General features: G+C 51.3%; 1 protein-coding gene across 1 annotated transcript; it reads right to left on the bottom strand.

Moving 5' to 3' along the window:
- Positions 1–366: 366 nt before the first annotated feature.
- Positions 367–23,537, bottom strand: XKR7 (XK related 7). Its single transcript, XM_038571943.1, has 3 exons — positions 22,951–23,537; positions 3,164–3,366; positions 367–1,955 (listed from the first exon to the last, which is right to left on the bottom strand). The coding sequence occupies exons 1-3, from the start codon at positions 23,535–23,537 to the stop codon at positions 1,000–1,002; spliced, it is 1,746 nt and encodes a 581-aa protein (XP_038427871.1). The 3' UTR covers positions 367–999.
- Positions 23,538–23,683: the final 146 nt, after the last annotated feature.

Here is a 23,683-nt window from a genome sequence, read left to right as displayed (position 1 = left end):
AAACTTAATCCAGAGTTAAGAATGTCTCTCTAGAACAGTTTCTCTGCTAAATGTGCTAGAACCTCATGTATAATTGAGCCCAGAGTATCTTCCTAGACATTTTATCTGTTGTATTCAAGACCTTTATCTGGAAGAAATGTTCTAGATACTCATCTAGAACAAAGAATGGCTCCTGGAAACATTTCACCTGAGGTGTCTAGAACCTCATCCATAATAGAGCCCACAACAAAGGGTGTCTCCTGAACATTCTCTATGTGGTGGATTGAGGGTTCTGCTGCCCCCAACCTGCTCTCGCTTCATGCTTCTGCTGGCCTCAACCCCTCGGTTGTCTCAGGGTTCTTCCTCCTGTCCAGCTGCAGCACTGTTAGTTCCCACCCCAACTCCCCACGCCACCCCAACTCCCTCCTTTCATTTCCCTCCTGCCCAGGCTCCGGATCTTGGACCCCACGGGAACTGTACCAACCTTGCCCACCAGATGCTCCCACCTCCCCTCACATCTTCCATGACCTTCTCCATCCTTCTCAGAGATCCGTCCCCAAAGAAGCAGCACCCCCCCCCCACGCACACACATACACACCCCCTGAGGAGCACAGGGCCTAGGTCATGGGCCCCAGACAGTGCCCTTTCTCTGGAAGGTCCACCAGGAGCAACATGTGGGTGACTCCAGGCAGGGGAGAGGGTGCAGTGCCCCTGGCACCAGATGTGGTACGTAGGCCTTCATGAAAGTGGGGCAGCTAATGAGGAGTGTAGCACCAGTTAATTCCCTGGACCCTAGTTCGGGGGAGTTTAGGAAATGGGCCACAGGGCTGAAAACAGGGTCTAGGGCTGGGGCCTCCACAAGGCTGTCCCCTCCCCTGAAAGAACCCAATGGTAGGCCACTCTACCCCGGGACCAACAGATTCACACCCCTTTAGCTGGGTGGCCCTGAAATTCTGGGCTCAACACTGTGGTTGATGTGGGGTCAGCCAAGCCTATCCCTTTCTGCAGGGAGACTGTGGCCTACACCGTGGTCTCATACTCCAGCAGCTCCTGGGGGGTCCCCACACTCCGGTATTGCAACCGAGGTGTGGCAGGAGAGGAGTACTCCAGCGCCAGAATGGTCTTCCGGAGCCTGCGGTCAATAAAATGAGCATCCCATGCAGGGTACTTCTTCCGGGGCAGGTCAATCCGAATGACAGGCCCCTCTGTCCGCAAAGGACGAGCCACTGGTGTGGGAGGCAAGCCAGGCCGCACCTGGAAGACAGGTGGCGTGGGGGTCCCTGCACGCTCACCCCCCACTGAGGGCCCTTCCCTCTCAGCGCCTGTAGTCCTTGGTAGGGACCTCGGGGGACTTGTGACAGCATCGGCTGGTGGGCCACAGGGTCCTGGGGCCTCCGGGCAGATGCAGCCAGCTGCCTGGGGACCCAGCATGGGCCCATTGGGGTGCAGGAGGCAGTAGTAGACACACATGAAGAATATGCCCAGCGCAAAGCTGGAGGCCACCACACAGACCAGGATGAGCGAGTGGAAGTCGGTGGAGAAGTTGCGGCTAGAGTACCAGAAGCCAGTGAGCGCGGCATTCTCAAGCAGGACGATGCAGTAGTAGAGGGTCATGCGGCGGCGGCTGCGGCCCTCCTTGACATTGAACCAGCAGAAGATGTAGATGATGCCCACCACCATGTTGTAGATGATCTCCTCCCACTTGGACATGCAGAAGTCTGTCTCGCCCTGGATGACCCAGAAGGTCATGACGCACCAGTGAGCCACGATGAAGATGCCAAAGTAGAGCTTGTAGACACTGGCAAAGAGCGCGAAAGCCAGGCTGCGAGCCGCGATGGTGAACAGGTGCCACAGCACCTGGGCCACGGCGCCCTTGTAGGACAGCGGCCGCTTGTCGTCCCGCGAGTCCCGCAGCACCTTCTGGTAGGAGGCCAGCGTCCAGGCCAGGGACACGAGGGAGGCGGAGGTGGACAGGGCTGCAGAGACAGGGTGAGGGTGGGGTGGGCTGGGTTAGGGGTGGGTCTGGGTTGGGGTCTGAGGAGAGGGGGAGGGTTCTGGGTCAGGAGCTGGGTTCTGAGGAGGTGTGAGGGAAGGGTCTCTCTAAATCAGGAGGGCTGGGCAGAGGGCCTAGGTGGGTGGTCTTTAAGAGCAATGATGGGAGCAGGGAGAGTGGATGGGGCTGGGTACTTCTGCAGGAGCATAAAGGCAGAGGGAAGATGGGTGACTCTGGTCTCCATAAGGGACAAGGCCAGGTCTCTAAGAATAAGGGATGTTGGGATTCAGGGGTCTTGGTGGGAGGGTGGGAAATTAGGGTCCAGGATTCTGGGAGTGAAAAAGAAGGTGAAGAGTTGGGGGGGGTGTCATGATTAGGGCATGGAGGAGCCAGGAGGGGACTATTTGTAGCTACAAGCCACCAGGGTGAAGCTGGGGGGTGGAGAGGGGTATCCAAGCTGAACACAGCTGAGGGTATGAGAAGAAATCCGTGTTGGGAAGTTCTGATTGGGGCCCGGGAACCTGGGGAAAGGGTGTCCAGGAGCCAGAGGTGGTGATAGAATCTTTGAGGTCATTGAAGGTGGGATGGACAGTGTCTGGGTGGGAGGAGCATGGGTAACTCCGGGATATGGCTTTTCTCTGCCATAAAGGGTTGGCCTGGTCTATGAGAGGGCATGGGGACCAGGACTAAGCCTGGGAGGCGTCCTTAGGAAGTGAAGACCAGTGAGGGGGCTGATAAACAGGCTCTCTGGAGACTGAGGGTGACTGAGCAAGTCTGTGAGTTAGGGGAGGGTCCCCAAGAGATGCCATCTGGGATCAGGACAGTTTGGGGGAATGAGGGGTAGGGTCTGAGGTGTGGTGATGGGGTCAGGGGTGTTTTTGGACTTAGCAGAAATGGGGTCTGCTCTGCCCTGGCAAGGGAGAAGAGGGGAGGATGAGAGTGGGGACACCCAGGGGTCCCAAAAGGAGGCCAGGCCCCTCCCGACACGGAGGGTAAATGGGCCGCTGGAGGGGACTTGGGTGTCTCCAGAGGCCTGGAAGGTAGTGAGAGTAGCGGGGGTGGAGCCTCCAAATCCCTGACAGCAAGTGGTTAGTAGTGGGGGTGGTAGGAAGGGTAGTGGGCCCCCTGCAGCAGACTACGGAAGCGGGGCGAGCCCTGGGGCGGGGCTGGGTGGGCGGGGGCGGAGCTCACCGGGCAGCAGGTCGGGCTGGCCGCCGCGGTGCACCAGGAGGCTGAGCTGCAGCACGAGCTGCGGCGCGCTGCGCAGGAAGGTCTCCAGCAGGCGCAGCATGCTCACGTCCGCGCTCTCGAACAGCATCCGCCAGTAGAAGTGGCGCCGCAGCCGCTCCCCGCGCCAGCGGCTCTGCAGCCCCAGGTACATGGCGCGCAGGTACCTGCGGGAGGGACGCCGAGCTCAGGCCCCCGCGCTCAGCCCCCTTGAGGCAGGTGCGCGGTGTGTAAACGCTCCCTGCGCTGAGCACAGCCCGTATCCTCGGCTGTAAAATGCGCCTTTGTAAGGATCACCTCGGGGGCTGTCGTCGTCGTGGGGGGAGTGGGGATCCCCGAATGGGCTCCCTAGCTTAAAGCACTGGCACAAAGTAAACCCTTAGTTCAGCATTCTCATCATCATTATTGCTCTGGGGTCTGCTTTTTTTGCGGGATTCCCAACTCCTTACCGTGCACTGAAGTTCCCATTACTGTCCTCATTTTATAGATGAGGAAACTTAACACCTAGAGAGCTATACCACTTGTCCAAGGTCACACAGCTAGGAAGCAGGGGAACCAGGATTCAAAGCCAGATAGCCTGGTTCCTTCAGGAACAGTCCCTGGTGCCAACCCCCAGCTTCCTGACTTGATCCCCAACTACACCTCTCAGTGCCCAGTTCTTCCCCACAGGGCACAGAGAAGCTGCTCATAGGTCCCCTGGCATGTGAGACTTCGATGCTTCCTCATGAGCTGCTTCTTCCAGCAAATTTCACGGCTACAGCTGTGCTGCACAGGCCACAGACCCCAGCTCCGAACATGCTCCCTCACCTCTGGGCTTCTGCACCTGCTGTTCCCTCTGCCTGGAACACCTTGCCCTATCTTCCAACCGCGCTGCAGCCCCACACCTGGTAACTCCTGCTTTTCTAACAAAGCTCAGCTTTTAAACACCACCTTTTCCAGAAAGGCTCTGCTGACCACTTTCCACCTGGGGTAGGGACCTCTCCAGACAGGCTTCTGTCTAACCCACAGCGAGTTGTAACTGCCTGCTAATGCATCCATCACCCCCAGACTGGGAGCTCTGTGAGGATGACTCAGTCAGCTTGCTAACTGCTGTACTGTCTGTTCTTAGCACACAGTGGGTGCTCAATCTGTGTTGGCTCAAAGAGTGAATGCATGCATGATGGCAAGTTTGTTTCAATTGAATACAACTCTGGTAACCAAGTAGGGAGTAAGGAAAGGATTCTGAAGTCCTGAGTTCAAGTGCTCACTTTGCTTCAACTACTATGTGATCTTGAGCCAGAACCTCTCTGAGCCTCAGTGGAATCCCTCCCAAATTGGCTGTGAGGATAAAATGGGTTTTAAAATGCTCTCCACCAATGAAGTGCAGTGCCCATGTAAGATGAGAAGGGGCCTGCCACCCAGATCTCCAGGCGTGCTTTCCCCTCTCTGCCCTCGTTCTTTGCCCAGCAGATCTGCCCCAGGCTGTGCAGCCATAGACCTGCCCCCAACTCCCGAATTCTTTGATTCATGGGGCAGGCACACCCTTTGCTGAAACCAGAGAGCACTCTTCTAGATGTTATCTCCGCAGAAATCAGGGAAGAAAATCCCAACAGAGATTCAGTGATCCTATTACTTGAATCTGAAATTGGAGAACCAGGTTTGGGGAGGTCTACTCCCAGATGTGAAGTGCTGGCATTTTTAAGATGTTGTTTGGGAACCTGGGGACCAACTGTATTCAACTGTGTGTTGCCAGTTCAAGAGAGGATTCACAGTACTCCCTGGAATTTGGGATCAACTGACACCAAGAGTTTCCCCAAAGGAGTATTCCATCACAGAAATGGGGTGGCCCTCCCTAGGCCTCAGTTTCTCTATCTGCCAACAAGAAGGATGGGCTTGATGACTCTGGAGATCCTTTTAGAGCTAATGCTCTGTGACTCAATCTCTCCTTCCCATAACATGGCCAGAAACATCCCATTCAGGGCTCTCCTCCTCATCCCTGTGTCTTCCCGGCACCAATCAATGGTGTAGACACACCCTCGACATGACATACACAGTGTGGAACCAGCAGCTGGGAAGGGGAAGAGAATCAACAAAAGCAAAGGCTCCTCAGTCTAACTCTCCATTCTGATGCTAGCAGTCCTTCCGCAAACCACAGGCCTGTGTGTTTACACCTCCTGCTTACACGCTCCCCAGGATAGGGAGTCCCTACCTTATGAGGCAGGGCAGGGCCTTTGCCTTTTGAGCATCTCCAAGACTGGACTGTGTTTCTTCTGGTATACAGAAATTTGTTTCCCTGTACTTTTCATTCTCTGGGCCCCTGACTTCCTCCCACATAAGAATCCCAACAGCCAGAATCACTGATTCACATACCAAGTATATTTTGGATCACTTCTTGGGTGTCAGGCCCTGTGCTTTAAGTATCTCACAGTACAATGGGGCAGAGACAAGATAAGATCTGACTTGCTGTGGAACCCAGAAAAGAGATGGGTAACTTTAGCTGGAGCAGGGAGGAAATCAGGGAAGACTTCCCAGAGGAAGAAACATTTGATCTCAGTTTTAAAGCATAGGTAGGATTAGAAGGCACGCAGGAGGTAGAAGGGCATTCCAGGCAGAAGAACCAGCCGAGACCAAGGCATAGAGGCATGGCCTTTTAGGGATATGGCCAGTGATTTGCTGGGCATGGAGGGGTGGCTTTTCACAGGCAGGGGCATAGGAAGATTAGAATTGTGAAGGGCATTACATTCCGGACTGAAGCGTTCATATTTTATTTTAAATCTGAGTTCTATCCCACAGTCAAGGGGATGTGATCAGCTTGCTGGCTTAGAAAGCTCGCTCTGGAGGCTGGTTTGGAGGAAAGCCAGGAGAGGCTGGGGTTTGGTCCAGGCCTGGGCTGACAGGCTGAGCTAAGGCAGGGCACTGAGGAGGGGCAGACAGCAGAGGCAGAGATGGCCAGGAGTGGGGGGCTATGGGAGAGACCAGGATGGGCTGCAGGGCTTCTGGGGAGCCCAGATCACAGACCACCTTTCCCAGCCTCCATCTTCCCCCAGACCTGTTCCCTTCCCTGTTCCTGTGGCTCTGGGTTTGAACAGAAAGGAGAGACCAGCTGGTCCGACGTGAAGGGGCCTGGGGAGTTGGGGGAGGGCGACACCCTGGAAGTTTCTCTCAGGCTGGAGGACCATCTGTTTCCTGGCCCGGGTCAGCATGAGGGAGGCCCTGGGCCGGCCAGCATCCATCACCACCTGACAGGCTGCCTGCCCACCTCCCCGCCCACTCCTGCCCCCTCCTCTGCCAGCTTCCAAGGCCCCTCACCCCAGATAACCGCAGACAAAGGGCTCACCCAGCTCAGGGCTGCTGTGGGCTGAGTGGGGAAGGGGAGGGGAAGAAAGGAGGCCCCGAGTCCCCAAAATGAGGCATTGGGCAGTGTGGAAAGACCACGCTACAGTCCGGGGATGGGAGGACCTGGGTTCAGCCTCACTCTGCCCCTTTTGGCAACAGCACCCAAAACCGTGACTGTTCCTTCCAGCCGGTACCAAATGCTTGGTGCCAAGGGACTGTGAGGTTTTCATGGGCCTAGGAAAAACGTTGGAGGCCTGGGGAAAAAATTGGCTCTAATACACAGGGAAAAACTGCAGGATCAAAATTAATAAATGTTTAATTAAATGTCTGCAAAACAGAACATGATATCAGCCAATCGACTGCAATTTGGCTTTTATCTGGTTATATATAATTTACATTTGGTGTTTGATGTGGCTGCATTTTAATATGCTTGATAGATGTGGGGCTCACAAAGGTTTTAAAACAGCCCTGCCCAGGACATGTAACCTAATTTCCCTGTGCCTCAGTTTTACCTTCTTTGAGAAGGGGCCAGCACTCACCATCCTGCCTGTGTCACAGCCGCTGGGATGAGGATCAGAAAGGCAAGATGTCAAAATGCAGGGCTTGTGGGTTTGCTTCCCAGATGCTGTATGGCCTTGGGTAGTCTCTTTGCCTCTCTGAGCCTCATTTTCCTCTTTGTTGTGAGCATTGGATGAGGTGATGGGTTTGAAAGTAATTTGCACACTAAGAGGGGTGTGCATATAGAGATTGGGAGCACATGGTAGGTGGAGGCCTCTGGCTTCTCCAGATCACCAAGTAGCCTCTCTTGAAACCTCCTCCAGGAAGCCTACCTATTCTACTCTATTTGAAGGGAAGTTGGAAGAAGCTGATTTTCACCACAAACAGGACCAACACCACCCACAAAGAAGGATGCCTCATCTCAGGGAGAGGAATCCAATCTGGGGGTGGGGTGCATCTGGTTTCTAACAAAAGGCATCCCCGATGCATCCATTCTCTCCACTGCTACCACCTTGGTCCCGACCATTATCATCTTTTGCCTTCTTGGTGGGTTCTGGGTATCCACTCCTGCCCCCCTGTAGTCCATTCTCTACGTGGCAACAGGCAAGATACTTTAAAAACCAGTCAGATCATGTCATTCCCCTTCTCAAAACCTTCCAAGGGCCTCCCATCACACTTGGAATAAAGTCCAAGGGTTTTCCCTTGGCTTGCAGGCCCTAAACCATCTGGCCCTGCTAGTTTCTCTCCTACTCTCAAGCTACTGCTTCATTTGTTGTTGGCACTCCACCTGCCCTGGAGGTTCCTCAAACACAGCCTAACGTTCCTGACTCAGGACCTTTGCACTTGCTACTTGCCCTGCCTGGAACACCCTTCCCCAAGACCCTCCCATGGCTAGTTCCTCATCAGCTCCTGTGTCACCTTCTCAGAGTGGCCTCCTAGGTCACTCATCCCATGTGGACCCTGCACCCTCACTAAACCACTCTCAACTGTCACATAGCCCTGTCTGAACTTCGTAACATACATATCAAACAATCTTATTTATTAATTTACATATTGATTTTCTGTTTTACCACTGGCTCTATGAGGGTAGGGACTCAGTCGGCCTTGGTCACCTCTGTCTCCTCAGCATCAGTACATGTAGTAGGCACTCAATAAATATTTGTTGAATGAACAAAGGTGAAAGAGTGTTTGCATGTGTCTTTCTCTTGACCTTCAAGGCCCTAGGGCTCCATTGCCTGAGATTGCTTACTGCCGGGATACTCCATGGGCAGGCAACTCCTGGGCTCACGGATTCATTTCTGTCCTTCCTCCTCCAGGCAGGCTTCCCTGATACATCTTAGCCTGTTTGGGCCCCCCACAACACTGACTTAAACTGTCCAAGGCCAGTGTGAACCAGAACATAACAGACAGGTTTACCACTACCCCTTTCACAGTGTGGAAACAGGTGCTCAGAGATCTGTTTTGGATCTGATTTGCTGACTACCCTTCTTGTGCTCAGAAAAGAAGCATGTCCAGGAGGAAACTGGAAGAGCAGATAAGTGTGTATTGTTGAAGGTGGGGTTATGGGCAAAAGAACAAATAAAAAAACCCCACACAACCCTAGGGAAGGGAGAAGTCAGCAGGTAGGGTGTGAGGCATCCAAAAAGCTATCTTTTCTGGACCCCATTGCCTCTGGGAGCAGGCAGGAAAGTGTAAGAAATGGACGGAGCTCGTTCTCTGTTCCCCAGGTCTGGTTGCCTTTGTGACCCTGGAACATTCCAGCATTCCCCAGACCTGGGGGGCTCCTCTTATAGGTAGAAGGAAGGAGGAAGGATGAAGGTATCTCATGTCCCTGAGAAGCCAGGAAGCTTCTGGGCCTAGTGTCTAGGTCACCCTGTGTCTCTCCTGTTTTTGCTTCTTGTGTCACCTGGAGTCTCTAGTACCAGTCAGGATTTCTGGTCTGGGCCTCAGTCTCCATGCAGACGGCCAGCTTGGAACCATCCCTGGGTCTGCCCTCAGATCCTGGATCTGGGTCACTGTCTCTGTCTGTGGCTCAGCTCAGCCTGTTGTGTCTGTGCCTTGCATGCAGGGTCAGGTTAGCCTATTTATTCACCTGCTTCTCTGTCAATCTGGCTGTCAGACAGTCTTGCCCTGGGACCCTGGGTCAGTCTACCTCTCTGTCCCTTGGAATATGGGTCATGTGGTCTCGCAAATACTATGTCCATCTGCTAGACTGACCCTCAGCTCTTAGGTCAGCCTGTCTGTCTGCTCTTAGAGGCTGGCAACATCAGTCTGTCTGTACATTGGATGTCACGATAGCTTATCTTTCCCTTTTGGATACTGGGCCTACTTTTCTGTCTGTCTCTAGAACTCTAGCTAGGCCTATTGGTCCGTCTGTCTGTCTTTCAGTCTCTCTGCTGCCTGGTCCATCTGGTGGTCTGTTGCTCAGCTCGTGGCTCGGCACGACTGCCGACTTTCCTGCCGCCCTCCCCTGCCTTCCCCCCATCTCCCAACTCTGGGTCTCTGTCTGTCTGTGTCTCTCACATCCTCAGCTCCTCCATCTGTCGGTCTCAGCGTTTCCGAGTGTGTGTTCTCGCCCCTTTCCACTCCCCCTCATGGCTCTGGGCCAAAAACACAGCAGCTTCCAGCGGCTCCCGCACTCGGGCTCCAGCCAGGAACCACCCCCTACGCGGCTCGCTCTCTGGTTCCCCACCCAGGCCAGGCACCCCGCACAAGTGGAGCCTTACTGTTCTGTGGGTCTGTAGGGGGACGGTGTGCAGGCGGTCATAGTAATGGGAATAGCAGCTCACAGTTAGTGAGTGCCAACCGGACACTAACCTTGTTATACAGACTGTCCCTTCCTCACAGCAAATCCTTGGGGTGGGCACAATTACTACCCTCATTTTACAGACGGAGAAACTGAGACCCACAAAGGGAGAGGGGCTTGTATAAAAGTCACACACCCAGGTAGTGCCGGCCCTAGGACTGAAACTTGGCTCTCCCTGGGCCTCTGCCTCGGAGAAGGTGGTTTGGTTTCCTGGAAAGCGTGTGGTACGGCTGCCAGGGAAGACCCATGTTGGATGGGGATGGACCTAAAAGCTTTGCCTGGAATGGCAGGGCTTCAGAGAAAACCGGAGGATGGGTGACAGTAGTAACCAGACCAGGGGACCCAGGCTCAATCCTTCACTGGACTTTCTGGGAAAGTCTAAGTCCTCCGAAGCCCTCCATCCTCCTCTGCAAAATAAGCCCCAGGAACTGTATTCTTGCCTACACCCATCGCCCCACCCATCCAGTTCTGGTAGCATTAGGGCCCAACAGCAATATCCTGAACCCAAATGCTTCCCTCCACCAGGTGGCACCACTCTGGCACAGGCCACTAACTACAAGTGTTGGCTGCCTCCCTCCTCCCTGGTCTCCTTCCTTCCTTGCCCTCTCTGAACATATTCTTATCACAGCTGAGGGATCCTGTAAAATCCTAGGTCAGGTTATGCCACACCTTAGAATAAAATCCTCACTATGACCTTTGAGGCCTAGTGGGATCCAGGTTTGTCCATCTCTAGGACCCCACCTCCCTCCACCGTTCCCCTTCATACCTCTCCAGCTGTTTCCTGAATACCCCAGACCCTTTCCAGCCTCAGGGCCTCTGCATAGAAGGGGCTTCACTAATGCCTGGCAAATTCTCATTCTTTTCACCTCAGCTCAGTGTCATCTCCTCAGAGAGGCCTTCCCAGATCCCTCTTACTCCCCGTCCAAAGCACTTCTCCCTACCCCTCTGGCCACCTTCTGTCCTGTCACTCTGCTTTCTTTTCTCGATTAACACATATCACAACATGAAATGGTCTGATTTCTTGCTTACATATTTGTTGTCTGTCTCTCTGATGATGCGGGGATCCTGGTTGTCCTGTTTTCTGCTATGTCCCTAGTGCCCGGCATAGTTAATGTTCAATCTATATTTATTTCTTGAATGCATGAATGTGTGGATGTACTTTATACACTCTGCTTTATAAGTTCCCCCCAAGTAAAGGCAGTCAAGTGCAAAGAGAAAGAACTCCAGCTTGGGAGTTAGGGAGACCAGAGTTCAGATTCTGGATTCATCATTTACTGTCTGTGTAGTCTTGGGCAAGCTCCTTTCCTCTCTGAATGCCTCAGCTCATGCCCACTTAATTGGGTAGCTATGAAACCAGAAAGGGGTGGTATGCATAAAACTGACTCAGAGGACCCAGCAGGAAGAGGAGGCCTCATAGTTTCCAGTTTAGTTTCTGGCAGACCTGGGATCTGCTCCTAGGCTGGCTTTTCCAGGGGCTCATCGAATCTGTCCCCAGGAGGCAGAGGGTCAGAGAAGTCCCTTTCGGGGTGTCTCTGTCCATTCCCTGAAAACAACTGCCGCTCATGAATGTACTTGAATGTACTTGGCTAGAATTCCTCACTACAGCCCTGGGAGGTTTTGTGGGCACAAGAGTGAGCAAGACAGACCCAGCCCACTTGGCGTTGCCCAAGTAGGAAAACTGGATGTGGTTTAAGTCAGCATGTAAACTGGTAACGACAAACATTCCATGGGTTCCAGACAGGGCCTGGCCCAGCTTGCAAAGGCGTGGCAGTCAGGGAAAGCTTCTCAGGAGGTGGCTGCTGAGCCATGATCTGAAGCAGGCACAGGAATTAACCAGGTGAAGGAGGGAGAAGGGGAATTTCTGACAGAGGAACAACACGGGCAAAGGTCCTGAGTTTCAGGGAAGCAGTAAATGGTCAGAATGGCTATAGCTCAGAGAAGGAGGTGAGAAAGTGAGACATGACGGGGCCATGGTGAAGCATTTGGTCTGTATCTTAAGAGTGATGAGGATCCAGATGTCTGGGTGGCCCAGCAGTTGAGCGTCTGTCTTCGGCTCAGGGCATGATCCTGGAGTACTGGGATCAAGTCCCACGTTGGGCTCCCTGCATGGAACCTGCTTCTCCCTCTGCCTGTGTCTCTGCCTCTCTCTCTGTTGTCTCTCATGAATAAATAAATAAAATCTTAAAAAAAAAAAAAAAAAGAAAGAGTGATGGGGAGCCACAGAGAGGTTTTAAACAAGTGAACAATGGTGGCTGGCTAGTACCCGAGCATTTTAGAGGGAGCACTCTGCGAGGAACAGAGGGGAGAGAGGTGGAAGGTGGGAGATCAGTTACAGGTGAGAGTTGAATATGGACCCCCAACACCCTCCCCCAGGAGGGCATGGACTCCAGAAGCAAGTAGCAGACATTTGGAGAAGTGACTTCCCCAAGGTCAATAGCCAGAGTTGCATCTCAAATCCGGAATGGTGACTCTTCCATTTCACCACAGGGAGCAAATCAAGCTGAGTCAGGCCCTGCAGACCCAGATGCAGTCTGTTCATTCTCTGGGGAAAATGGCAGGGGGGTGTGTGTGTGTCCCCCTTACCTGCACTGGGACCTACCAAGCTCTTGTAGGGAATGGCCTTGAGGCTCCCTCCCCATCTGTCCACCCCTCAATGTTGAGCACTCCTGTAAGGATGCAAAATGGGACCTTCCTGGGGTTGGCAGCCAAATGAGTCATAAATGTCAGAAAAGAATGTGATTTTACACGTTTGGCTCCCATTTCGTGCAGTGCTGAAAGCTGGGCTGTTTCCCTCCTCCTTAGCAGCCCTCTACAGAGTCACGGCACCTCTTTTTTGCTGGGCTAAGGCCAAACATTTTCCTGCCACTAATTTTAGGCTCTAGCTGAAAAGCTGAGACCCTCTCCCCTCCTACCCACTGCCACCAGCTCCTCTTTTCACTCAGCAGGGAAGCAGGCAGCCCCTCTCCAAGCAAAGCATTTGGGACTGAATTCCTACCTCTTTTGTCCTTTACAGTATGAATACAGCCAGACTTCTTCCTCTCTCTGGGTCTCACTTTTCCTATCTGTGAAATGGGTGCAGAGCAGAAACTAAAGCCCAATACTTCCATACTCTAGCCCAGCACTCTTTGTCCTCTACCCTTTCTCTCTTTTCCTGATATCTCTGGGCAGAATTGTCCCTGTGTGGCAGGGCATGAGCCAGGGGGAAAAGGGGGTGAGAGTCCAGTCTCGTGGCATCTGAAAGTACTTGGAGACCAGGGAAGGGAGAAAGTACCACTTCTATCTGTCCCTGGTGTATGAGCTCCTAGAAGGTAGAGAGGCCACACTGTTATTATGGGGTACTCTGGGGAAGGATAGATGGGCCCTTGTCTAGAAAGCAGAACAGCTCTAGCTAATTGCTGCCCTGGGAGAATGTGAGCCCAGTGTGGATGGAATTTCAATCTTTCAAGAATAGATGGAAATTAGAATATTTGTGCAAAAAATGTCCAATTTGGATATGTTAGCAACTAATTTTTAAAAACACCATATGAATTTTTATTTATTTTTATTATTATTTTTTTTTTTTTAGAGAGGGAGAGAAAATGGGGGTGGGACAGAGCGAGAGTGAGAGAGAGAGAGAGAAAGAAAGAATCCCAAGCTGGCCTGGGTGGCGCAGTGGTTTAGCGCCTGCCTTTGGCCCAGGGCGCGATCCTGGAGACCCGGGATCGAATCCCACGTCAGGCTCCCGGTGCATGGAGCCTGCTTCTCCCTCTGCCTGTGTCTCTGCCTCTCTCTCTCTCTCTGTGACTATCATAAATAAATAAAAATTAAAAAAAAATTAAAAAAAAAAAAGAATCCCAAGCTGGTTCCACACCCAGCACAGAGCCCGACTTGGGGCTCGATCTCACAACCCTGAGATCTTGACCTGAGCCAAAATCAAGAGTCAGGCACTAACTGACTGAGTCACCCAGGCACCCTTACCATATGAATTTCTAAGAAATTATTATTCCTTTTTTAAGGTGTGATAATAGTATTATGTATTTTAGTTATACTTTTTAAAAGTTCATCTTTTTTAGAGAGGTACTGAAATATTTATGGATGCAGTGATATGATGTCCCAAGATTTGCTTCAAAGTAACATGGAAAGGAAAGAAATGGGCTGGGGTCTAGACACCTATGTTCTCCAATATCCATGTGTCCTATATTAGCCACATGTGTCAAAATTAAATGAAATTTAGGATTCAGCGTCTCAGTCACACTAGGCACACTTCAAATGTTCAGTAGTCACACATGGCTAGTGGCTACCATATTGAACAGGATGGGTATAGAGCATTTCCATCACAGCAGAAAGTCCTATTGGATGCTGCAGGCCTAGATGAAGCAAGATTGGCCAGGAGTTCATTGTTGAAGCAGGGTAGTGGCACATGGGGGATCATTATCCTGTTCTCTCTGCTTTTGTATATTTAAATTTTTTCACATAATGAAAAGTTTCATCAAGCAGTAGGAAAAAAAATACTGCGTGGGCCAAACAAACACATCCTCAGGCTGGATGTGCTCATGGGCCACTGATTTGCAACCAGTGATCTGGCAGTTAAGCCCCATAAAGCCTTCAAGCTCGATCCACAGGGTCTTAAAACTGTAAGGGGCTTTGCAGATCATCTAGTTTGCCCTCCAGACACAGGGCAGGAGGCCCTGCAACAGCTTCCCTGCCAAAGTCAGCCACTTTTGTCTGCATGTGTGTGGCCATGAGGAGTTCACAGCCTCAGGAACAGCCCGCTCCGTTCCTGGGCAGCTTGATTGTCAGGGTATCTTGACAATTCTAACTCCCTTGGACCTTGGGTTGTCATCTGTCCTCACACAATCTCTGGAGATACAGAAGAAGTCTCCTTCCTTGAAAGACTGTCTGTGGATGAGGATTAGCAAGCATTAGGACACCTGATGCCCCCTATCTTGTGACTAAGTAAGTGGACTGTGCTGCTACTTAGGCCAATAATAATAGTGATAGCAGGAAATATTTTCTGAGCACAGAGTATGAGAAAGCCCCGTGCATTTATGTTATCTCAGGACGTGTTTACAAGAAACTTAAGAGGTGGATACTATCACCATCGCCATTTCACAGATGAGACTAAAGCTCTGGCTGCTGAAGCAACTTACCCAGGGCCATGCGACTAGGAAGTCATAGATCCAGGAGCCCCCAGCACCCCAAGCCCTCAATTACTCTGCCGTCATGTCCCAGTCCTAGGGAACTCAGCCAGTATTCTCAAGCCCCTAACTGGATTTTACAGATGGGGTAACTGAACCGTAGGCAATGAAGTGTCTTGCTCAAGATTCTGATTTCAAAGATTCCATTCAGTTCACATGAACATTTATTGAGCACCTACTGGATCCATTTCCTAAGCCACCCAGCTGCCACGCCAGCATCCTCCTGGGAACCTAGCCCCAGGGCTGTTCCTGCCACATCTTGTACAAGTACAAAGGCATTGCCTAAGCCTGCATTTGTCCACTGACAATGTGGAAGTCTGTAGAAGTAGGCCAAGGAGACCCCAGCTGTGCCCACAACTTCCACTTCAATGCCTACACTGCCTTAGCACCCCCACATCAGCCATGGATACAGAGACTGCTTCAACAGACTTGTGTTCTAATGACTGCTAGGGACCTTGCCAAAGCTGGCCAGGTGCAAGGTCCCCAACAGCAACAGAGGGTCTGCTCTGGGCCAGTCACCATGGGGGCCAGAGAAAAGAAAGGGCAAGGCCTCACCACCTCCAGAGGCTTGTAATCTGGTAGGAAAACCAGCTGGGTGGGCAGGCGATCACAGCAGAATATGATCAGGACTGTGGGGCTGAAGAGGAATGAGTAATTGTGCCTGGAGGGAAAGTCTGAGAGGAAGAACCCAGCATGTTAACAGTGGGTACTTTATATTCAAATCAAAATTTAAAAATATCTTTCTGATTTTTTTTCCTCTTCCCAAAGCAATACATGATTGATTGTATAGTAAGAATATACTTAAGTAGCAGAAGGCAGTATTGCTTGGTGGTCACACATGTAGACTTGGGAGCCTGACTGCATCCCTTTAAGCCCTGGCTTTGCTACTTACTAACTGGGAGGCTGTTACCTCTTTGTGCTGTCATTTCCACATCTGTAATATGGACCGATCATGCTAGCTCACGCTAATTGAGCACTTATGATATGTTGAGTCCTGTGCAAGCCATGTTCCTTGTATTTATCACTAAGCCTTCACAACGGCCACTTGTCTAGCCATGGGACATTATTATTCCATCTCATAGATGAGGAAACTGAGAGGTTAAGTGACTTGCCTGAGGTCATGCAGCTCACACATGGCAGACCAGAGTCTGAGCTCCACAGTCCTTGTTCTTTATCACCACACCCCCTACTCGACAGAATTGTGGTGAAGAGGAATGATCTCATTGAAGTTTTCTAGAAAGGTAACTAAAATTTTCAGTAATATCTGGCTTTTTAAAAGCAGGCGAATGAATGTATACATGTATTTCTTGGCTAATTAAAAACCAGAGGAAATCTTTAAGCAATATAAGAAATATCTAATTAGTAAGTAGAAATCTCCCATAACTCCACCTCTCTCCCCCTCCCCAAGATAATGAGGGGAGGGGAGTCTTCTTTATACCTTTTCTGTGCTGCCTGAGGTTTCAACAACAGCATGTAGTTCCTTTATAAACAAACAAAACAGCTAAACAATTTCCACTTTAGATTAAAAACAACTTGCCTGACTGAGGAAGTGGGAGGTGAGGTCTGAAGAGTTGAGGGCAAAATGGGTTTGTTCAGGGAAAGCTTCTCAGAACAGGTGGCATTTGAGCTTGGCTTTGAAGGATGTGCAGAATTTCACCAGGAGAATGGGACAGGGTGTTGCTAGAAGGACTACAGGCAGCTGCTCAGAGGCATGAAGGGAAAAAGTGTGTGGCTTGCTTTTTAGGGGGCTGGAGCAGTGAGGAGACAAAAGGGCAAGAGGCCAAAGGCTCTGATGGCAAGCTAAAGCATCTGGACATGCTTGAGGGGCTGAGGGGAGCCTGGGCTGGCTCTCTGGCTCCAGAGTTGTGGCAAGGTCAGATCTGAGCATTTGAAATATCCTTCTGGCTGCAGGTGGAGGCAAGATGGGGTGGGGTAGGCTGGGGGGAACTGGAGGCTGATAGGATTTCCCAGGGGAGGAATTTCAAGACCCTAACAAAGGCAAGGTGGTGAATGGAGAAGCCAGTGTAGATCCCAACCCATCCTCCTTCTCTTCCCTAGGGACCTTCGCCCCAGCTGCCTGGGTTCAAAGCCATTTCCTGGCAGCCCTCCATCCTCCCCACAGGGCTTCTCCTGTGTGGTCTTTATAGATCAAACAGGGATGCTCAGCCCAACTGCCGCCGCTGTGTCTGTTAGGAGCAGCTCTAATGGCCTGTTGCAGCCGGATGGGCAGGGGGAAGAGGGTGGTGGGGGGTGGAACACCTCCTGGAGAGGGGTCTCCTCGGAGGTGGGTGGCGAGGCTGGCCCGGAACAACCTTACAAAGTCAGAACAGGGAGGAACCTTGTGGATAATCATCAAGTTCAGGGTGTTGTAGACATGTGTCAGCCATGCTACAGTGAAAACAAAATCCTAGATAGGTAACCAAAATATCAGAAAAGAGAAACTCAGATTTCAGTTGAAATGATGGTGTAAAGGCAGTGAAAGAGTTTGAAAACCACTATGGAATCCAAACCCTGACCCATTTTATAAATAATAATACAAATAGTAATGGCTAAAGAGAATTGCATACTTCCTGTGTTCTAGGCACTGTGCTAAACACTATGTATACATTATTTAATTTAACTACTCCCTCCAGCCATGTGTGATAGGTACTATTATCTGAATGCCCATTTTGCAGATGAGAAAACCAAGGCACGGACGAAGTTGCCATTTGCCCCAAATCACAGAAAGTGGCAGACACAGGATATGGCTGACTCCAAAGTGAGTTTTTAATCATTAACATCTTGGCCCCAGTGGGGAAAATGACAAAAGATGGAAAGATACCCTGTCCACTGAGCCTGAAACAGACCCCCACCCTTGCGGCTACTACCCTGGTCCAGCCCCCATCTTCTCTCACCTGGATCATAGAGCAGCATCCTCCCAGGTCTCCAGGCCTACCCCGGTTTCCCTCTGATCTATTTTCCAGCAGCCAGAGTGCATACTGTAAAACAGAGGTCAAAACCCTATTCCTCCTCTGCTTAAGTCCTCTGGGGCTCCCACTGCATGCAGAGTGAAACCCTAAGTCCTCCCATGGCCTATGATGCCCTGCATGATCTAGCTCCAGCCAGCCTGTCCACCATCATCTCCTTCACTGTCCCCCAACTCTGATTCGGCCACACAGGCTTTCTCTTTGCTCTTCTCTTTCCCTTTGTCCTGGACATCCTTCCCTCCACACAGCTCACCCTCACCTCATTCAGTCCTCTGCCCATATGGCATCTCCTGGCAAGTGCCTACCCTGGTCACCTCATTTCAAAGAGCCACACTCTCCTCCCTGGACCTCTGCAGACCCCTGCCCTGTTTCACTTTTTCCACAGCAATTACTAGTTGACCCATTAGATCTCATATTATGTTTACAATACATATTATATTTGATTTTACTTATTTATCAGCTTCCCCCATTAGACTATTGATCTTTATGAGAACAGGGACTTTGTCTCATTCACCACTCTATTCCCAGTATATAGCACAGTGCCTGCTATACAGCAGGTACTCCATAGATTTGTGGAATGAATGACTACAGACTAAAAGAACAGGTACCTTTGAGGCCCTCTTGCCATCCTGCCCCCTCCATGGCCAGGTATGAAGTGAATAAATCTCTTCCACAGAGAACAAAGACCAGGGCTGATGGTCTGCTCACCTCCAAGGGTCCTGAATACTTAACAATGGAACCAGCCCTTTGCTAAATCCTTGGTACACATTATCATATGAAACATAGAAACAACCCAAGAGGTGGCATTATTATGGCCCCTAGATTCCAAAGGTACAACTCAGGCACGGAGAGATTATATAGCTTGTAACGATCACATATAGGAAATGAACTGAGGACATTTGAATCCAGAGTCCGTACTCTTAACCATGAAGCCAAGAATATAGCTTTCTAGAGAGAAGAACCAGAAGCTGACTTTACACCCAGTTGGTCACTAATTCATTTCAGAACTTCTCTTGAGTGTAGGGTTTGTGAGGAGGCAGAGGGAGCAGTGCTGGGGCATAGATGGAGTATTTAGAGATAAGGCTTTCCCTCTGCAGGCCTGCCTGCCTGCCTGCCTGCCTCTTTTGAGTCCCCAGATCCTGACAGCCTCAGAGCAATCCTATGCCAGATCATCTCCCACTAATTGGCTTAGTAAACTATGCTTATCTGGGCAAAGCTTGAGCCCAGTGAGTTCAAGATTAGGGAAAGCAGGATTCATGGTTTACCGCTCTGCTGCCCACAGGGTCAGAGAAGACAGGCTTAGGGCTTTAATTGGCTTAACAACCCTGAGTGGCTTAACAGCTCTGAGGGTTGGGGTTGGGGAGGTGGGGAGGGATGAAAACACAGGTTGCTGTCCAGCTCACAGCCAGCTTCATGTCCCATCAAAGGATCTGTGTTTGATTTTCTCAGGGATCAATCTGTCTTTGTGCAGGGCCATTGCTCTGCAATCCTCCAATGCAGCCAGTGTGGTGGTGCCAGAGATAGGATTTGGGCTTGGGAGCTGGAGAAAGCTGGATTGGCACCTCACCTCCCCCCACTTCCTCAGCAGATGACCTTGGACAAGTTAATTGACTTCTCTGAGCCTCATTTTCTTTTCTGATTGGGTATATCAGTTGCCACCAGAGGGTGGATTTCAGAGTAAAACGAGATCCAGTGTCTGGAGTACATCATATGGGGCCTAATTGGGACGTGGTGGGTACACATGAATTCCTTCCTCTCCTCTTCCTCCTCTTCCTTGGAGCCCCATTTTGTAATTAAAATAATAATAATAACACCCATTTCACAGGGTTTTTTGAGAACAAAATCCAGCCCATCAGTTGAACCCACGTCCTGTCATAGATCTATGTTATCTGGCTCCTCAAAGTACTCAGACTTTTGATCCAGCATTGTGTAAGCTTGAGGAGTTGAAAGATATTTTTATAATTCAGAATTGAAGGTGTGGGATTAGAAGGTAGACTGGCCAGTCTCCCAGCTTGGGTCTTGTAGGGCTCACACACACCTCTCCTTCTTCATTACCCCAGGTTCTACCACTCAGAACATCTGCACCAAGACCTGCTGAACAGTGAACATGTTCATTGTGGGAACATTTCACGTGGTAAGCAAACATATGCCAACATTGCTTAATTTCTAGGAATGCCAGCCCCAGTGGCTTCTCTGTCTTGTCTGGGTTTTCCTCCATTTAGCCAGACTCTCAGCCATTTTAAAATCCAGAGCTTTAGGAACAGGGGTCCAGAGGCTTTAGCTCTAATAACCAGTTCCAGAGTCAGACTTCCAGAAAGGGAAGGCTCCTAAGGTCATCAGATCTAATATTCTCCTTTCACATACAGGGAAATTGAGTCCCAGAGGTGGGAAGAGTCTCACCCAAGGTCACCTAGCAAGCTAGTTACAAACCCTGATGCAGCTGTGGGTTTCCTGACTCCCGCCACCCAGCCCAGTCCTGGCACTTTCCCCACAATATACACTGTCTCCCCATCCTCGCCCACAATGTTCAAATCCCTCCCCCTCCTTTCACATTCTTATCTCAGTACAGCAGAAGCTCTGACTTCCTATCTCCTGGAATCTTGGGATCTCAGACTCATAATTCTTTGAGCTTGGGGGACACTTTAGTGGCAGAACTGCAAGGTAGATAGATTGAACCTGGGCTTTGAAGGCAGAGAGTCCTGAGTCCCAGCTCTTCTGCTCCTTAGCTGTGTGACCTTGGGCAAGGATGCCCCCTTTCTGAGCCTTCATTCCCTCAGCTGTTGGATAGGAATGATAATACAACCACATCGCAGGATTATTAGGAGGGACACAAGAGATGAAACAGGTAAAAAAGCAACCAATGGGCTTGGCACAAAGTGAGTGCTTAATAAAATAACGGTTACAGAACTGTAAATTAGGGTTCTCATACCCCTAACGCCTAAGTGAGATGGTCCAGATGTGATCAGAGGGAAAGGAACTGGACAAACTGAAGCACATATGCCCTGTCTAAATTGCTACAGGCCTGATACTGCTGGATTCCTTTTTTTTTTTTTTTAATTTTTAATTTTTCCAAGAGAAGCTAGAACTCTGGATTTTTGAAATACTATATAAGCCAAACAAGACTCTTCTGTAGGCCATATTCAACCCTGGGACCATTAGTTTGTCATCCCTGCAAAATCATCTCATCCCAACCCTCTCACTTTGCAAATGAGGGAGAGTGGAAGTAGCCCTTTTATCTGAGAAGCCATGGACCCTCGGTCATCTCCAGCCACTGCCCTGAGACCCCCACCCCTACCCCCATGGCCATTTTTTGCAAAAACCTGTTTGAGGGAAACTCAGTTTATGTTTAAGAAAAAAATATTTGTTTCTTGTAAGTAGATTCTGAACAGGGGGATAAGGAGGTTTGAGGTAGCCAGTGAGTTAAGGGGCAGCTGGCCCACTTTAGGCTAAAGGGAAAGGGGGATGAAGCTTTGGCTACCAAGAATAGGAAGTTACCATTTCAGGATCTAAAAATATCTATCACCATCTGTCCACTCGGGCACAGAATGATAAATGCAGATTAGTTCCTGGATGTAGACATGAATATTTTTATGTGTCAAGCTAATAATAATAACACCACCTTGTGTGGATAGAGCTCCACCTCCGTTTTCCCCCAGGGCAAGCTCAATGGAATATACACATCATCTCAGCAAGGCATGGATGGGGAAACCAAGGCAGAGAGAAACTCAGCAACACAACAAGGGTGACACAGCAAGTGAGCAGCTGGGAAACCCTGGGAGTCCTGTTTCCAACCCTCAGCCCAGTACTGAACCTTCTAAGTTAGGCAGAATGTGTTAACAAGTAGCAGAATAAATATAACAACAGCAGTAATCACCCTTTACTCTCTACGATGACTTTGACTTTTTCCATGCTTTCCCCACATCTGTGTTCATGATAATCTATTACATTCCTAAAGTACGTTACAGTCTGCATGGCATTCACACAGACCTTCTCTCACCTGACCATCTCTCCCAACTGGTAAGAAAATGTGATGGTAGACCAATGAGATGAGATAAGTAGAGACTATCCCTCATTGTGGAGGTGAAGAAACTAAGGCTTGGAGGGAGGTTTATTTAAGATCACATAGTGGACAAGTTCATTCTGTCAGTGCACAGTAGAGCCTAAGCTACCAGAGCAATTCTGATTCAAGAGGAACCCCAGGTTCAGAATTCCCCATGTCTCCAATTAGCTTAGCTCGGCAGGCAGCCTGGAAGTGGGCTGCTTGTACAAAGCCTCAGTTTTGTTTTACTGTCCTGGGGTTAAGGGACAGCTAGTGGCCGTCTAATCTCAGATTCAGGATCCCAAATCCCCTTGGTCTTGTTTGGACAAGGGAGACACTGGGGGAGTCCTAGGAAACAGAAGAAGCCAGACAGCTTCTCAGCAGGGTCTGGCACACCCTTAACCAGAAGTCCAAAAAGTTTGGGCGGGATATTCATTTAGCTGCCTCAATTCTGTTTCTCCCAGGAGGTTGGGAACGGACTGAGATTCCAAACTGGTGATCTTTTGAGAGCAAGGAAGGACTTCTGAGATCTTTCCTAAGCTGAAGCTTAGCATTCAAGCAGAGGAAGGGGTCAAGGCTGGATGGAGCCCTAGGGCCCTGTTCCAAGCTTCACACATCCCCTTCAGTCCCGGGCCCTCCTCATTCACACCCCTCTCCACCCCCACCCCCCCCACCCCCCCTCCCCGGGATTACTTTCTTTCTCTTCTTGCCCCATCCCTTCCTCCTTCAATGGCCAGATCAGGGGGTATGGCACTGGGGTTGGTCAGAGTTTGAGGGCAGAGGTCAGGGAAAAGCTGGCGAAGAAGAAATCAGAGCTGCAATAGGGTGGGGCGGGGCGGAGGTCAGGACGCAAGGGGCCCTGGAGAGGTCAGAGTAGGGCTGGGGCGGCAAGTAGCCCCTCGCCACCCCCACTCCTCGAGCTCAGCTCCCTCCACCTGAGCTTCTCCTACCTCCAGACCTGGCCGAGCTGCAGGAGGTGGACGAGGGTCTGCAGCAGCCAGACGCAGAGGCGGCAGCAGCGGCGGCGGTAGGCGCTGGCCGAGGAGGGCGCGGGCCCGGGACCCAGCTGGGGGCCGCCTTCTTTGGTCCGGAAGGCGGCGGCGCTGTCCTTGGTGCTGATGGAGGGCCCGCCGGCGCCGCTGTCCTTGGTGCTGACGGCGGGTCCCGGCGCGCCCGCGGGCTCCGAGTAATCGTAAACGAACCAGCGGAAGCTGAGCAGCTGCACGACCAGCGAGGGCAGGAGCACGAAGAGCAACGTGAGGCCGAAGTAGGTGCGCTGACCCTGCAGGTAGTAGGAGGCCGCCAGCCACAGGTCCGTGGCGCCGTCGGAGAAGAACACGAGCAGCGCGCACAGCACCCAGCAGCAGTCCCGCAGCTCGTAGCGCGGCCCCGGGCCCCCCGCCCCGGTCACTCCGGGGCCCCCGGCCGCCGCGGCCGCCGCCTCCCCGCGCCCGCCCGCCTCGCTCCGGGCTCCTCCGGCCGCCCCCTCCGGCCCCGGGCCGGCCGCGGCCGCCGCTCCATCCGACTTCGCGGCCATGTTGGCGGAGCAGGAGGCGGGGAGCGACTTCCGGGCGGCGGAGGGGGTGGGGTGCCGAGTGGGGAGGACCCTGTGCGGGAGGCTCCCGCCTCCTCCTCTTCCTCCTCTCCTCTTCTTCCTCCTCCCCTCCACTTCAATTATTCATT

Source organism: Canis lupus, chromosome 24 (genome assembly GCF_011100685.1).
Source record: "Canis lupus familiaris isolate Mischka breed German Shepherd chromosome 24, alternate assembly UU_Cfam_GSD_1.0, whole genome shotgun sequence".
NCBI classification, from domain to species: Eukaryota; Metazoa; Chordata; class Mammalia; order Carnivora; family Canidae; genus Canis; species Canis lupus.
Note: the sequence above shows the minus strand (reverse complement) of the source record. Positions and strands in the feature narration are given on the sequence as shown.